The sequence below is a fragment of the Podarcis melisellensis genome (genome assembly GCF_964234715.1).
Source record: "Podarcis melisellensis genome assembly, chromosome: 3".
NCBI classification, from domain to species: domain Eukaryota; kingdom Metazoa; phylum Chordata; class Lepidosauria; order Squamata; family Lacertidae; genus Podarcis; species Podarcis melisellensis.
The window spans coordinates 21,478,184-21,494,567 of record NC_138530.1 but is presented as its reverse complement, the minus strand read 5'-3'; the positions used below and the strand labels follow the sequence as shown (position 1 = coordinate 21,494,567).

The window sequence follows — 16,384 nt, the reverse complement described above, 5'->3', positions numbered from 1 at the left end:
CACCCTTCAAGGCGCTCCAGGTGGATGTCCGTGGTTCTAGTCAACATTTCTATCCTTGCAACAACCCTGTGAAGTAGGTTAGGTTGAAGGAGAGTATTGGACTCAAGGTTGCCCATTCATAGCTGAATGGTGACTCTTGTCTCAAATCTTCCCAGGCCTGATGTAACCCTCTAACTCAGGGGTCTGCAAACTTTTTCAGCAGGGGGCTGGTCCACTGTCCCTCAGACCTTGTGCGGGGTCCGGACTATATTTTGAAGGAAAAAAATGAATGAATTCCTATGCCCCACAAATAACCCAGAGATGCATTTTAAATAAAAGCGTACATTCTACTCATGTAAAAACACGCTGATTCCCGGTCTGCAGGCCGGATTTAGAAGGTGATTGGGCTGGATCTGGCCCCCGGGCCTTATAGTTTGCCTACCCATTCTCTAACTAACCTTGCCCATTCCAACCTGCTTCCCTCCAGATATTTTGGAATACAAATCCCATCAGTCCCAGCCAGCATATGCAAAAAAGCTGTTCTAACTACTAAATCGCGTTGGCTGTCCAGAACACCCGTTCTCTAACATTTTAGCGTAGTGTATTGCTTTTCTGGTTTACTCACCCATGTTGCTAGGCAAGAGAGTAGTTAAAAGATCAACCGCTTCCCACTCTTCAGTGAGCTGTAGAGAGTTCAGTGAATATGAGTGCTGAAATTGCTGTTACTGTGTTTAAGTTGCTTTTAATGAGCAGTGTGTCAATTTTATTGTTGGATTTTATTCTATATCTCTGTTTGGCTTTTCTGTGGCCCGTTCTGATATTGCAGTAACAATGAAAAGTGGGTAACAATATTCTAAGTAAATAAGTGGGAAATGCGGTGTATTTTTGTGTGTGCAAATGATCTGTGGCACTGAGCCTTTTGTCAGTCAAAATACCGCCCTTCGAAGCTGATCCCTGTTATAGTTGCAGGGCACAGCTGCTCCCCATGGCTGCCACAATGTGTGGGAGCCACTCGTAAAGGTACATTGTGTGGAGAACCTTTGCACCACTGTCAGCATCATGTCTCCTGAAGCGCTGTGTGGTTGCATCCGCTCAGAAAGGATACTGTATAATTGGGAAATGTTCAGAAAAGGGCAACTTAAATTATCAAGGAGGATGGAGCAACTCCCCTATGCAGAAAGTTTGCAGCATTTGGGACTTTTTAGTTTAGAGAAATGGGACGTGGGTGGCACTGTGGGTTAAACCACAGAGCCTAGGACTTGCCGATCAGGTCGGTGGTTTGAATCCCCGGGACGGGGTGAGCTCCCGTTGCTCCTGCCAACCTAGCAGTTCGAAAGTACGTCAAAGTGGAAGTAGATAAATAGGTACAGCTCCAGCGGGAAGGTAAACGGCGTTTCCGTGCACTGCTCTGGTTCGCCAGAAGTGGCTTAATCATGCTGGCCACATGACCCGGAAGCTGTACACCGCCTCCTTGGGCAATAAAGCGAGATGAACGCCACAACCCCATTGTTGGCCACGACTGAACCTAATGGTCAGGGGTCCCTTTACCTTTACCTTTAGTTTAGAGAAAAGTCGACTAAGAGGAGGATAGAGAAATGTTTCTTTCTATCTCTCTCGTAGGGACGCGGGCGGCGCTGTGGGTTAAACCACAGAGCCTAGGACTTGCCGATCAGAAGGTTGGTGGTTCGAATCCCCGTGACGGGGTGAGCTCCCGTTGCTCGGTCCCTGCTCCTGCCAACCTAGCAGTTCGAAAACACGTCATGTGCAAGTAGATAAATAGGGACCGCTCCGGCGGGAAGGTAAACGGTGTTTCTGTGTGCTGCTCTGGTTCACCAGAAGCAGCTTAGTCATGCTGGCCACATGACCCGGAAGCTGTCTGCGGACAAACACCGGCTCCCTCGGCCTATAGAGCGAGATGAGCGCGCAACCCCAGAGTCGGTCACGACTGGACCTAATGGTCAGGGTTCCCTTTAGCTTTTTATCTCTCTCATACCACTAGAACTCGTGGACATCCAATGGCGCTGAATGTTGGAAGATTGAGGACAAATAAAAGAAAGTACTTCCTTACACAACACATAGTTAAACAAGAAGCAGCAATGGTCACAAAGGATTAGAGAAATTCATGGAGAAGAAGACTATCAGCAGCAACTAGCCATGATTGCTGTGCTCTTTCTCCATGGTCAGAGGCAAAAAAGCTTCTGAATACCAGGTGCTAGAAACCACAGGAGGGCAGAGTGCTCTTCTGCTTGGGTCCTGCTTGGGGATTTCCCACAGGAATTTGGTCAGGCACTGTGAGAACAGGATGCTGGACTAAGATGGGCCATTGGCCTGATCCACAGGCTCTCCTTGCGTTCTCCTAAGTGCCTGAAAAAGAACCTTAAATACTCTGTAGCACAAAGTTTAAGAATTGGCAAATTTATATGTCACTGTAGTGAAATGTGAGCTTTTAGGCAAGATGTTATTAAGAAGTTTCAAGAAGTATGTAAGTTTCTGTGAGGAAAGTCTTATCAGTTAATAAAGAGTGTTGTACAATATTAGATATCCTTCAACCTTCTTAAGCGGTTATGGTCAAAAGAATAAACACTGTTTGTGCAAGTGTTACTTAAATTGTATTTTTGATGTTGTGAACTGCCCTGAGATCTATGGACGAAGGGCGGTTTATTATTTTTATTGTTGTTATTATTATTATTAAATTGGGTTCTGCATTTTATTAATTGTAAGGGTTTATTTGCAGAAGCATGAGCTGCAACGTTAAATAACTTGGATCATTTAATGAGTTAATATATCATTCCAGTGTCACAGACTATGTTGACATTGGGTGATATGAAGCTTCAAGCACAATGGGAAAGTTTATCTGCTATTTCTCAAGTGCTAGGAAATCAAATTATCTATATGCACATGTGAACCAGCTGCAATTCAAAAGTAAAACCTATGTTGATTAAAATGTATGCTCACGTTTATTAAAAGTTCCTGTGGGATTAATGACTCCCTTCTGCGAGTCCAAAATTGACAAACGGGCCCATCATTTTGGAGCAGTAGCCGATTATACTCAGCCTATCAGAATTCAACCTGAGCTAAACTGTCACAATGTAGCAAGCTCCTGTTTCATTAGAAGCCCAATATCAAAATTACATTTATCAGTCCTTATGCTAGTTACCACAGCTTTCTTAAATCCTGTGATGGATACTGGGAGTAACTAACCAAATTAACTTTTACTACTTTTTAAATATATAACCACAATTAATCTTAAATAGTATAATTACACCACTTTAAAATGAATGTCTCACAGTGGGTAATAGTACCTGTTTCTCCAAAAGTAGAGTTATAAGAATGTATCCTATTCAGATGCATACCTGTGGACAGGAATTTTAGAAATGCATGAAGTTACACCAGGGGCAAGCAGTCCAGTGCCTGCAAGCCTTTGTTAGAATAGTAGGAATTATAACCTATTAAAATATTGCATTTAATTAAATATTAACTACTGTAATTTGTTTTCCTGCTGTTCACTCCCAAAGAGTCTTAGGACAATCAAAATGAAAAACCATAACAATAAAATGTGTAAACAGAAAATAAGTTTAAAAGAAGCATAAACTGTGCCACCACACACAAAAGGTGAGAGGCCAAGATTAAGCAGAGTATTTCTGAAAACAACAGCCAAGAAGGACCAGACTTCTTAGTTTTGAAATATAGCTGTGTGGCTTTCAACTCTGTGTCCTTGAACCAAGGGGGAAAAGTTATAGAATATAGTGTGGTGAAATCATTCATCTGTGAGACTAGTCTTCTGTGTGGCTTACTGCTTTTCTGGACCACTTCTAGACCAACAAACAAGAAAGGGCTTCATTTAAATTGTGCTAATATTGTATAGCAATGAAAAACGAATGCCTGACATAAACACAATTCACAGATCAGTTATTTCTACGATGACGCTGCTTACCAACACACTTCTTATTTTGTAATTTAAGCTTTTAATTTGTTATGAGCCTGCCTTGACAGGGTTAGCCCTGAAAAGTGGCCTATAAATACTGAAATGAAATTAATGAAACAGGGTGTCCTAGCAATGAGAGCTGAAGTGGATAAAAAAATTATAGAACACCAACAAAAGTGCAGAACAGTCCTTGAACCACATTCTTGGTTCTTTCAACAGAAAATAACATAATGGATATTTTTGAAGAACATTTACTTAACCCCTGCAAGTTGTGTCTCCTGGAGGTTCATACATTCATCACTTTGATCTTGATCATATAATGGCAAAACATTTCTTCCAATAAGAATGATGATACCAAATCTTGTCAGTGAATAAGGATCATGTGTCAAGTTGATGAAGGTAAAAACGATATCCCACATTGCTGCATCTTCTAGGTTTACAGTGTGTGGCTTGAGTATCTTTCAGGCATCCAGCTTTTGAACCATACGCTGCTTGTTATGACGCAGATTTCTTGCTTTTACTGGTTCATACCCCATAAACATAGATTTTATATAGCTGCTGCTTGATAGTTTAGGGCTCCGCAGGAATGCAGTACTATAATTTTGCTCAGTGATGTCGTGGTCAGCAGCAGTTACTAGCATTTCACCCTTAACTTATTTTTCTTTCCTACAGCTTCCTTCTAGATGTGAAGGTAGCTCTGCATGTTTTGTGAAAATACACACTCAGACTTGGACTTTTATTCCAGTCCGTGTAATCATACCCACTTCCATATTTATCCACTCCACTCTACTAATATGCTTGATTTTACCCCATAAATCTATGAGATAGGCACTTCTACCATTCTCACAATGTTTGCCACAAAGACTGTGTTTGCATGTAATGCAAAGCCATAAATTATGTGCCTGAACAGTGTGTTGCTGCATACAGCCCAACCTCTCCTGCTTTGCACCTCCCTTTGTGTGAGGTGCTAAGCATATCACAAAGATATGACACACAGATCTGGGATTGTGGGTTGCTAGGTTTTAACAAACCGCGGTTGCTAAGCCAAAATCAAACCATGGTTTAGGGCTGGTTGCCTGTTGTGATTTGTTAAGATGGAACAAAGCACGATCCCGCTGTTTGAACTTCATGTTAAGCTATCCACTGCATAGTTTGATTACCGGCTCATAAGAAAGGAAAAACAAATGGGAGCGTTACTAAACCATAGTTTATGGCTTAACACTTTTTGCAAACATGACTTGAATCCATAAACGATTTTTGTGGTCTGCGTATATTTCAATTAATCAATGATATTATATACTTTGTCATAAGTTTTATACTGGGCACTGCAAGCTTAAGCATGCCTCACTCTTCACAGGACTCTGACATTTCAGAATGGATTTTAAAAAAAAGGCATGTCTGCAGGTGAATTAAAATAATACTTGTTTTAAAATGGTAAATTAAGCCAGAACTCATTCAAATGAATGTAAAGGAAAATGCATTAGATACTGAACACCACCTTTATTTTGGATGCAAATAGTTGGGAGAATGCCAGTATTTCTGTAGCTCTTTTTTTTTTTAATGACCGCCCAATACTATCAAATGAAATACTTCCCATTCATTTTCTACAGTTGGAACTAGTCAAGAATTTAGGTTATAGCTTTATGGATCAGCTTTCTTTATTTCTTGTGCTTGTCTGTTTCCTTAGTGACCATTCTCATTTGCTTTTCTGGATAATGTGCTTGTTGTAAGGGTCCCTGGGGCGCATTCATTTAGAATGGCTGTATAAGGTAAGTTAGTGATCCTTGAAGTTCACTCAGAGGGCATCATGTAAACAGAGAACACTGTCTCTCAACCTTTTCAAAGCCTTATGTTAGCCAGCCTTGAACAGGTTTGTCACCTTTTGCTTTTTCATCTTTGTTTCTAAAACAGCTAAACGGTTTATACCACAGGGCAGTAGAAAAAATGAGGTTTGCAAATGCTTTGAAGAGATTGAAAGACACAAAATGTTAATGCACTTCCATACTATCAGTTTTTATAACATAGCTACTGTTATGGTTAACCTGTTTTTCCCTGTGTCCTGCTGAAATGTTGATAATTGAAAACTTTATAATGAGAGATTTCATTTGATCCTAGAGTTTTGCTCAATGGGCAGAGCAACCCTATGGCCTATTTAAGAGGGCTGTCAATATATTGGAATTTAGATTGACATAACTAATTTGGGTCCTAAACTCTCCCAGCAGTAGTGTCAAAAGTACAAATATAGGAGGAAAAGTGGCAATATAAAAATGCCAACCACTCATAGCATGCCTTATAACTCTGTTGCCACCCACCAAACAGTGTTGCTCCCAATGTTGCCACCACATTAGTCATATTTTTCAGGGCTAGACAAAGAAGGAATAATGGTCCAGTGGTTAGGACGCCTGCACATCAGACCCAGAGATTATAGGCTTCACAGAAGAAAGGGTCAAATATTGGTGCACTACCAGTTATTCCACACAGATTATGTGTGTGTAACTCCAAGCAACACAAATGCAGGCATAACTTTGAGTTGCGCACCCAGGCCCTGTGAACACCCCGCTTCCCAGGCATCAACAATTAAATGACCACACGTAACAACATTCTTTGGTTCAAATTAGGTCACAACTTATTGATTACAGATGTAAGTGGCTTTGACTTAGGCACTGGACATAACTGGTATCAATAGTCCACTTGCGAGTTGATTCTCCAAGGGGTTGAACTTCCTTCAGGAGAGGCTTTGCATCTCCCAATGGCTGAGGTCCCGACAGGGAGTCAGCAGAGACAACGGGACGTCACCATGCCACAACACAGCACTACCAATTAAATTGTAAGCTGTGTTGTGCTTAAGCAGAGTGTTTAGTAGCAATCCTATTCTTGGCCAACCAGCATAATTTGAGGATAGGATTGCGGCGTTAATTGAACTTGAGTTAAACTTGATTAGGCATTTCTGCCATAAAAAAAAAAAGATTATGTGAAACAGATTTTTAATTAGCTGGAAGACTGACTTTTAGGAGGTATGCAAAGTCCTTATTAACCAAATAAGAGAGAATGTTTTTCATAAACTGTGTAGCCCTGGTTATCAGATCAGGGTTGGGGAACCTATGGCCCTCCAGATGGTGTGGGGCTCCCAACTTCCACCATCCTGCTTTTGTACTGTGGTCCTCCTTGGGGGCTTCCCATAGGCATCTGGTTAACTTTTGTGAAAACAGAATGCTGGACTAGATGGGCCTTTGAGCTTATCCAGCAGGGCTTTTCTTTTGTTCCTATCCCTGGTCATGTTGGTTGGGGCTGATGGGCATCCAACAAAATCTGGAGGACCACAGGTTCCCCATCCTTGATCTAGATTGACTAACTTAAGACAAATTCAGCATGATGACATTGTGTCATTGCCATCTTACCTACATCGCTCCTGTACTTGCTCCCCACGCTTCTAGTTTTGGGTTGCCATCCTATCCCACACCCGCCCACACAGCTCCAACATTCCTGTGTCCTTGTAGTGTGTATTGCATTACATTACTTTCATGGTTATAAAGATGTCAACAATAGCTGCTAGCTTGCAATTACCTCGGTGTGAGACATTTTCAATTTGAATAATTGCTTTTGAGCATTAAAGCTCTATATTGTAAGTGGTTAAATTTTCATGACTTCTTTTTTAACCAAAGGTTCTGAAGAAAAAACACTTGAAGAATGTTCACCTTCCACAAGTATCAGTAAGGAGATTTGCTTCATTCAGTCTCTTCTCAGTAACAGAAGAGGAGAGAAGGGTGGCAGAAGATGACCAAGGAACCTGGCTTCAGTACAAAAGCATCTATTATCCTGAATACAGTATATCCTTGAAGTAAGTATTCTTCTGTTTTTGCAGGTACTGTCTATGCCTGCCACATGTCACTTTTGATTTTCCCCTTTCAATTTTCTTTTTTAGTAGTTTAAATAATTTAGTCACATCTTAAGATTTGATGATATCATTACAGTATATGAATTTCAGTATTCAGTTGAATTTGCTTTGTCCTGTTCAATATGCATTGCTGTGGTCTAAACCACCGAGCCTCATGGGCTTGCCGATCGGAAGGTCGGCAGTTCACATCCACACGACAGGGTGAGCTCCCGTTGTTCTGTCCCAGCTTCTGCCAACTTAGAAGACAGAAAGCATACCAGTGCAAGTAGATAAATAGGTACTGCTGGTACATGTGTACCTTCCCACCACAGCAGTACCTATTTATCTACTTGCACTGGTTTGCTGTCTAACTTCTTGCACTGGTTGCATTCTCCCAAAACACATATTTGAGCTGATTTTTGTGTTTATGCAGGAGAGAATTTGGAACTATAAAGGGGAAAGTGACTTGGGAGTGGTTTGGAGCAGAGATGTGGCAGGAAGGGAGAATACTATGTACCCCCTGCCAATTTTGTGCACCAAATCTTCCTCCCAAATGTAAAGGAGCTAGCTATTGGGGTCATGTTCAAGTGTATAAATGCAACATGGTGTTTGCCCTAAGGATGGAACTAGATGTGATGGTGGCAGACCTGGTGTCATGTCCCCAGAGTCCAACAGTGACCAAAATACTGCAGAGGCTGCAGAGTCATTAGCTAAGTAAGGAGCCAGACTGGGTATCTTGATCTGTGCCTTCACCTTCCTCCCAATCTACTTGCTGTCCTTATCATGTAGTGAGTGCACCAGGTGGGATACCAGGGAGCCCAGAAGTGCCTGTCTGCAGGCCAGAGGGTTGGCCCTAAAGGATACAGTTCTCACAAAAGGAATAGAGACTTGGAGAGGTAGACTGGAAGCAGACCACTGCTATCATTTGTCAGAGCAAGTTGCATACTTACTGCATCTGACCTGTCTTGCCACCATGCCCCACGGCCTTCTTCACAAGGCCAGGCCTGGACACCTGTGCCATCAAATGCAAGCACAGGTGAAGCAGATGGAGAATTTCAAGGGGGAAAGCAGCATGCTCAGTGGGAGTGCTGAACTTCTTGCCTTTATGCTACCTCCTGCAATCTCTCCCACATGGCATTTCTACCAACTGGCGCATTTCTGGTCTTGGAGTCTAGTTGGGACCATAGTGGCTGGAGGAAGGGGTATGGAAGAAATCACCCTTGCCCACTTATAATTTTTTTCACCTGAAATGGATCCCTCTGAGCAGTATAATGACAACCTGAGTTTAGTTACACTTGTCTGCTGCAATCATTTTAGTTCCACTCTTGGTACTACCATAAGGATTACAATCCATCTCCTCATCTTGTCTCCATGGCATTTTTTATATTAATATATTTTTCGATAATCCAGCTTTCTCTCATAGTAAACTGGCTATCGGAAAATGTCAGAATACATTTGATGGCCAAACAGAGAGATGTTCTCAGCAAGGAGAATTTGAGCATGCTGTGGAATCCCACTGAAACTTCTGATGCAACAGCTCGCAAAAAGCAGCTATAAAACCCTGCAGGAACTATTACTGTACAAGATTTTGACAGTCCTGATAAAGCACTTGATAAATGAGTTACCAAAGTTAGATTTATAGTTTTCTTTCTATCATTTATTTGACTCCACACACTTCTGAAGCTTGTACTTCATAGCAGGACAGCAGTAGCTTAAACAACCTGAAGGCTATACTTTTTTCCTGTAGCCCCTTATTAAGCCTGCTGTGGATGCTGAGTTTTATATTTCCTGCCTAGAAGGTATTGTTCAGGAGGATCTGACTGAGTTTACACAACTGAGAAATCATTGAATGGCACCAGTTCTTAGTGGAAAAGGACATACACATATAAAGTTTAATTTGAAGTACATCTTATTAAATATTAGCTGAAGTTGCCCAGGAATTCGAAGAACCTCCCAATTATTGAAATTTATAAATGGATAATGTAATTTTACAGCTTTACACACACCCTGATCTAGGGCCCTGATCTGACCTGGGAGTACCTGATTTGGATGCAGCCCAGAATTGATTCAGAGTTCAATTTTTATTAAGATTTAAAAAATCCTATATAGTCAGGGGCGAGGGAGGAGAAGGACCTCCTGACCACACTGCAGCGAGCAGGAGAAATCAGTCCTGCTGGGTGCTGCTTTGCAAACACATACCCTGTAAGAAACATATTGGTGAAGCAGACCCTTGCAGCCAGGACAAATGAATCCTTGGTGCACAATTCCTGCAGCACTGCTGCATGTGCTTAGCTGCTGTGCCAGGTCTGCTTGGACTCACCCTTCTGCCGTCCCTGCTTTTCACATCATAGCCTGCAGTGTGTCCTGCCTAAGTGTGGTTCAGGCTCCAGCTGCCCTGCCGCCTCCTACTCCTTTACTGCCCTGCCGCCTCCTACTCCTTTACTGCCCTGCCGCCTCCTACTCCTTTACTGCCCTGCCGCCTCCTACTCCTTTACTGCCCTGCCGCCTCCTACTCCTTTACTGCCCTGCCGCCTCCTACTCCTTTACTGCCCTGCCGCCTCCTACTCCTTTACTGCCCTGCCGCCTCCTACTCCTTTACTGCCCTGCCGCCTCCTACTCCTTTACTGCCCTGCTGCCTCCTACTCCTTTACTGTAGCTTATCTGGCTGCCATGGCTGCTGCATTGTGGTAAATGGACCCACCACTACTTTTAATCCACATGGCAGACTGAACCATTCCAATCTGCTCCAGTTTGGGTGCCTCTGAAGATATTATTGTCTAATTGGTGTGGTGATGTCAAACTTCTGATTTGGGTGCCTCTGGAGAGATCATCACACTTTTTTGAATCATGATTGCTTTGTCTGTGTTTATGAATGGTTGGATGCCATTTTGAATCAAGATGGTAGACCAAATCTTTCATAATTGCCAATTTTAGCAACTGATTCAAAAGTGCACTTCCCCCACCAGAGCAACGCTGGGTACACGGTTGCTAGTTTTTAATATTGCACACTTTTAACATTACAGTGGAACCTCGGGTTATGGTGGGGATCCATCCCGGAGACCCCGCCACAATCCAAAACCGACGCAACCCAAAGTGCTGCGTCTGTGCACGCATCCGTGTGATTTAGCATCTATGAAGGAGCGTCTCCACCTCCATCGTTCTGCCTGGACACTGAGGTCCAGCACCGAGTGCCTTCTGGCGGTTCCCTTGCTGCGAGAAGCCAAGTTACAGGGAACCAGGCACAGGGCCTTCTCGGTAGTGGCACCCGCCCTGTGGAAAGGAGAAAAATAACTACCATACTTTTAGAAGACATCTGAAGGCAGCCCTGTTCAGGGAAGCTTTTAATGTTTAATAGGTTATTGTATTTTAGTGTTCTGTTGGAAGCCGCCCAGAGTGGCTGGGGAAGCGCAGCCAGATGGGTGGGGTATAAATAATAAATTATTATTATTATTATATTAGTGCTTCTGCGCATGCACAAACACCGTGAACCCTTAACCTGTTCCGGTACTTCTGGGTTTTTGCCAGTCTCAAGCTGAGGATGACGTAAGCTGGAAGCAACGTAACCCGAGGCTCCACTGTACTCAGTTCTATCTTTCTTACAACTTACGAGTGAAGAACTGTTCCTTGTGGTAATAACTCCCAGGTTTGGAGCATGGTTCTTTATGCTAATGTTCCCTAGGATAAAGCAGATTTTACAGAGAAACTTGATAAAGGCAGCTTTGAGTTTTCCCATGTCCCAGGATTGTTTCGCAGAGAGCCCATTGAGCATCTTAAGGCTGTCAGGAATTATCTTGACAAGGCTAAATACTATAGAAAGTTCACAAGGTTGTCTGTGGCTCATGGCAAAAAGTCTAAAGGGCAAGCTGTATCAGTTCAAGGGCTATCAACATGGATCAACTTGTGTATTCAGATATGCTATGAACCAAGCTGGAGTTGCTGCACTAGGCTTAAAGATAGTTTTGCAAGGCAAGTGGCATCTTTTATTGTATGCTGGTTGTCATGACCTTCCAAATGTCTGACTTGAACATTAGAACTGAGAAATGTGCAGGTCTGAGACCAAGTCCAAAGTAGATGTTCAGTTAGCTATAAACACTAATACACTCAAGGTCATAAGAAGTTCCAAATTCTGAAAATTATCAAGCTTTAGCCATATGTAAGATTCACAGCAGGACTATAGCCAACATTTGTTCATTGTTCCTTAACTTCCTTCCAACTAACAGTACTACTACGTTACCTGCAAGCACTGGCGGAGGAAGAGGAGTGCGGGGGGAGCGCACCGCCCCCGGCAGCACAATCCCGGTGGGGTGCCATTGCAGCTGCCCACCCGCCTGCGGTGGGTGCCACACCCCTGCGGGCAGTGCACCACACCCCCACCTGCTCTCCGCCCCTTGGTGCCGGAGCATGAAGCTCCACCACTGCCCGCAAGGGGACCAGAAGCCTGTTTGTAAATAGCTTCACTATGATTAATAGACAAACCTTCCCCCTCCCCAGTATGCCTCTTTCTTCCTGCCTGTTTAAACCTTTTAAAATCAGCTGTTGGGGTTCTTGAGTGTGCTTCTGCCAGACTCAAAGGGATATTTCTCCCCTCACATGCCCATATTGTTTGGCTTCACACTTTGTGCACACGTCAGTGGATATCTGAATGAGGCAAGCAATCTGCCAGTTCCCTTGAGAGGGACAGGGAGGTTAATTGCTTCCTCATCCCCATAACTAAAATTAAACACTCAGAACCTTGGTAACAGCCTTGCCCCGAGATTAGAGGCAGGAGGACTAGTGGTAGCAAATTTCAATTTGGAGATACTGGAGCTATTTCTGGTCCCTACTCAAGGAGGGCGCTTGCAGTTCTGTCTCACAGTTCCAATACAGATCCTTGGAAGACCACATTGATATACCCTTCCATTGTGAGAAATGTATTATCATTCCTTCTTCCTATTCTTTAACCACTTACTAATCCATAAGAGGGCCTTCTCTTATCTTATGACAACTCTCCTATGTTTGCTCATGAATTAAAATATTGGGGAAAAAACATTAGCACAGCACTTATGGTGGTAGTCTCTTCCCTTGATGGCTCTGGAGAATTGTGATAACTCAAGTGCCTATGGAAGAGGTTTTAGAAGGAGTTTCTTGTTATTAAAAGGTTTTCTAACCTGCACTTCATCAATACAGATGCCAAGGTGGGGTACAGCAAACAATATAATAACCAATTCCAAACACGAGCAACAGTGAAACATTAAAACAAATCCATCCAAATAAACATAACCAGTAATATAGGGGAAGCTAAAAGAAAAACCAAGGTGGACTCTTCAATTACTCTCTCTAGACAGGATCTTAAAAAGCAGAGACATCACCTTGCCAACATAGGTTTGTATAGTTAAAGCTATGCTTTTCCCAGTAGTGATGTATGGAAGTGAGAGCTGGACCATAAAGAAGGCTGATCGCTGAAGAATTGATGCTTTTTAGCTATGGTGCTGGAGGAGACTCGAGAGTCCCATGGACTGCAATAAGATCAAACCTATCCATTCTTAAGGAAATCAGCCCTGAGTGCTCACTGGAAGGACAGATCGTGAAGCTGAGGCTCCAATACTTTGGGCACCTCATGAGAAGAGAAGACTCCCTGGAAAAGACCTTGATGTTGGGAAAGATGGAGGGCACAAAGAGAAGGGGGTGACAGAGGACGAGATGGTTGGATAGTGTTCTCAAAGCTACCAGCATGAGTTTGACCAAACTGCGGGAGGCAGTGGAAGACAGGAGTGCCTGGCATGCTCTGGTCCATGGGGTCACGAAGAGTTGGACTTGACTAAACGACTAAACAACAACAACAAAGCCACAAGACTCTTACTTGGTTTTTAAAGGAACATATTTACACATAGAAAAGGCTACTGAAAGGTCATAAAGTTGTGGATAGCTGGCTAGGCCTCCTATGAAGTACTTGGAGTTATAGAATAATTGACCTACAGCACTGGTAGTGGAGATGCCAGATTTCCAAAAATTCTGAAGCCATGGGAGTGGGAATTCAGGGGTTTTTATTTCTGCTAAAAAGAAATTGATTTTTTTTTAATGAAGTGAAGTATGTGTATTGTTTATTTACATACCTGTTCTAAAATTACTTTAAAATGCAATCCTCAATATGTCTACTCAGAAATAAGCCCTATTGATTCACTGGAACTTATTTGAAGAAAGTGTGAATAGGATTGTAACCTTGACAAAAAATGCTTTATGTATTACTGAATCAGTGTGCTTAGGGTTAACACATTTTTTTTTCTGTCTTTGTGTTTGTAAAGCCTAAGATACGTTGAGAATAATCCTTGCCTGTCTTTTGGCCTGAACATCAGAAAGACATGCTTGGATTAAATAACCTTGCATAGCTTGAATGCTATGTGCCCTATTCACAGGAAGAGTCGCGTTGTGCAGGTTTCTTATTCATCAGCAGACATCTAGGTCTCTGAAAGAGATGAAGGTTGGAACATCCTCCTTTTGTATAGAACTATTGTTTCTATGGTGACTGTTGAATTGCTAAGTGTGTAGTCTTGATTTTGTCCTAAGAATGGCAAAAAAGTAAAAAGTCAAGAATGTGTTTTTCATTGACTGAGACACATATTTCATGTCATCCTATCTCTCGGTGATGCAAGAATAAATTGCTGCTTTGTTGGAAATACCTTTCTATCTTTATAGAAGGAGTTGAGATATATATTTTGTTATGATATATATTGGCCCTTGCTTTGATTGCACCTTGGAACACCGCAGATTTTAGTATACTAATGTATCAGGATTGCCGCTTCTCATTTTTACATCTTTTAATGAAATTTACTTCTTCTTTTTCCTTTTTTGAATATTTTATTAGTTGAATATAAGAACAACATATAGTCAAATGAAATTTACTTCTAATAGCAAACTCGGCAAAATGCTGTGGAAACAAAATGGGCTTACCCGAAAATATGGTAGCAGTTTCTGTATCCTCTGAACACCGAACTACCCATATGTTCATAAGTTAAAAGAAAATAATAAATCCTCCAAACAATCTGTCAGGGACCCCTGAATATACAGGTAATATGGAATGTTGAGGTGTCAGTTCAGAAACTAAAAGAGAAGGGGTGGAGAGAGAGGGAAGATTAAGACCAATAAATCAGGTGCACAGACAGGCAATAGCATACATCTGGAGCCCTTGCACTTCTCAATCCATAAGGGCAATCTTATCTTCTGTAAATGAGGTTAAGTGGTATATACTCAGGTTTGCTTCCTCTGCCATGCTTCCAAGAGGTCTTGGTCTGCACAGGACATTGAGCTGATTTTTTAAAAAACGGAAAGACTATTCCTTGGCAAAGAGTATTTCAAAATGAGAAAGAATGTGGAGATAGGTGTTTTGGAATTTCATAAAGAGATTTAAATAGGATCAGCTGTTATATTGGTATAATTGTGGACAAGATCACAGGAAGATGCTTCAGATTGAGTCAGCCCTTTGGTCCATTTAGCTCAATAACGTCTGTCTGTACTAACTGGCCTCATCATCACAGGATTTCAAACTGTTTACTTTCCTAGCTCTGCTTGGAGATACCGGAGATTGAATTTTAGACCTATTGCACGCTGAGCATGTATTTTACCACTGAGCCACGACCCTTCCCAAAAGGACCCTGGATATCCTTTTTGATGAACAGCACCCTTTAGGCAATATTGGTGTGGAGAAATGTATATTGCAAAGAAATAGAAGTGAAGATCCTTCATCATGTGAAGAAAGATGATAAACCATAAAATAATGTTGCTTCCAATTCCATTTAAACTCTTGAACTTTCTGTTTTATAATCTTTCATCCTTTTTAACATCAAAGCATTTTCCACTGCACATTCTTTTAATCCATAGAACACTCTGTGCATAGTTTTGGCCATCGTTTGCCACTTGCAGAGGGTCTTTCTGGTGGGTTTTTGCATTTATATCATGTAATGCCAACATCCTGCCATGATAATTTGTCTCTCTGTTTTGCCAGTGACTGTTGGAAGAATTTTGTGTCCTAGAACATCCAGAACAGGCATTGGCTGTGCTCAGATGCAACACTAAGCCAAAAATCAAGGTTTAATAAGACAGGCTATGCATGGGCTGTTTGCACAGAGTTCCTTTGCGCCTAATTTCATTAAAGTGACTGAACAAACCAGGATTCATCATTTAACCATAGAGTCCCATTACTGAGAAACTGAGCAAAAGAAAACTGAAGAAAGAGACATAGATCTAAAACCTCAAAATGAGCCATCTGATTAGGCCATTTCTTGGTTCAAATGGAGAAGCTCTTTTAAATGTCCTCATAGATTAAGGCCCCGTTTCCCAGGGACAGTCCCCGGATTTACAAATCGGTCCCCATACAAAATCCATTGAAGTTGAAAAGTGTCCCTGGATTCATTGAAAAAAATCTGGTAACCTTATCATAGATGGAAGAGAAAGCTATCCATAGAAATCAACTGAGAAATCTTAGATTTTAGTTGAGGTGAGTTACAAAAGGTAACTCAAGAGGGAGAAGAACCAGAAAGCTACAAGGAATGGAGAAAGCGGGAGCCAAGAGTGAGGGGACGAAAGGCTCAATGAGTGACAGAAGAGCTGGGAGATAGGGCCTACCTTGTGTG

The 16,384-nt window shown here is 42.1% G+C and overlaps 1 protein-coding gene across 2 annotated transcripts in view; it reads left to right on the top strand.

Moving 5' to 3' along the window:
• Nucleotides 1-16,384, top strand: part of CAMKMT (calmodulin-lysine N-methyltransferase) — a 232,689-nt gene that overhangs the window by 1,145 nt on the left and 215,160 nt on the right. Inside the window, exons 1-2 of one of the 2 annotated variants that reach the window (XM_081904357.1) lie at nt 4,175-4,303; nt 7,567-7,742. In XM_081904357.1, the coding sequence (XP_081760483.1) occupies nt 4,298-4,303; nt 7,567-7,742 (182 nt within the window). In that variant the 5' untranslated portion in view covers nt 4,175-4,297. Of the gene's footprint in view, nt 1-4,174; nt 4,304-7,566; nt 7,743-16,384 lie in introns of those variants that run through there. The other variant, XM_081904356.1, reaches the window with a different exon arrangement.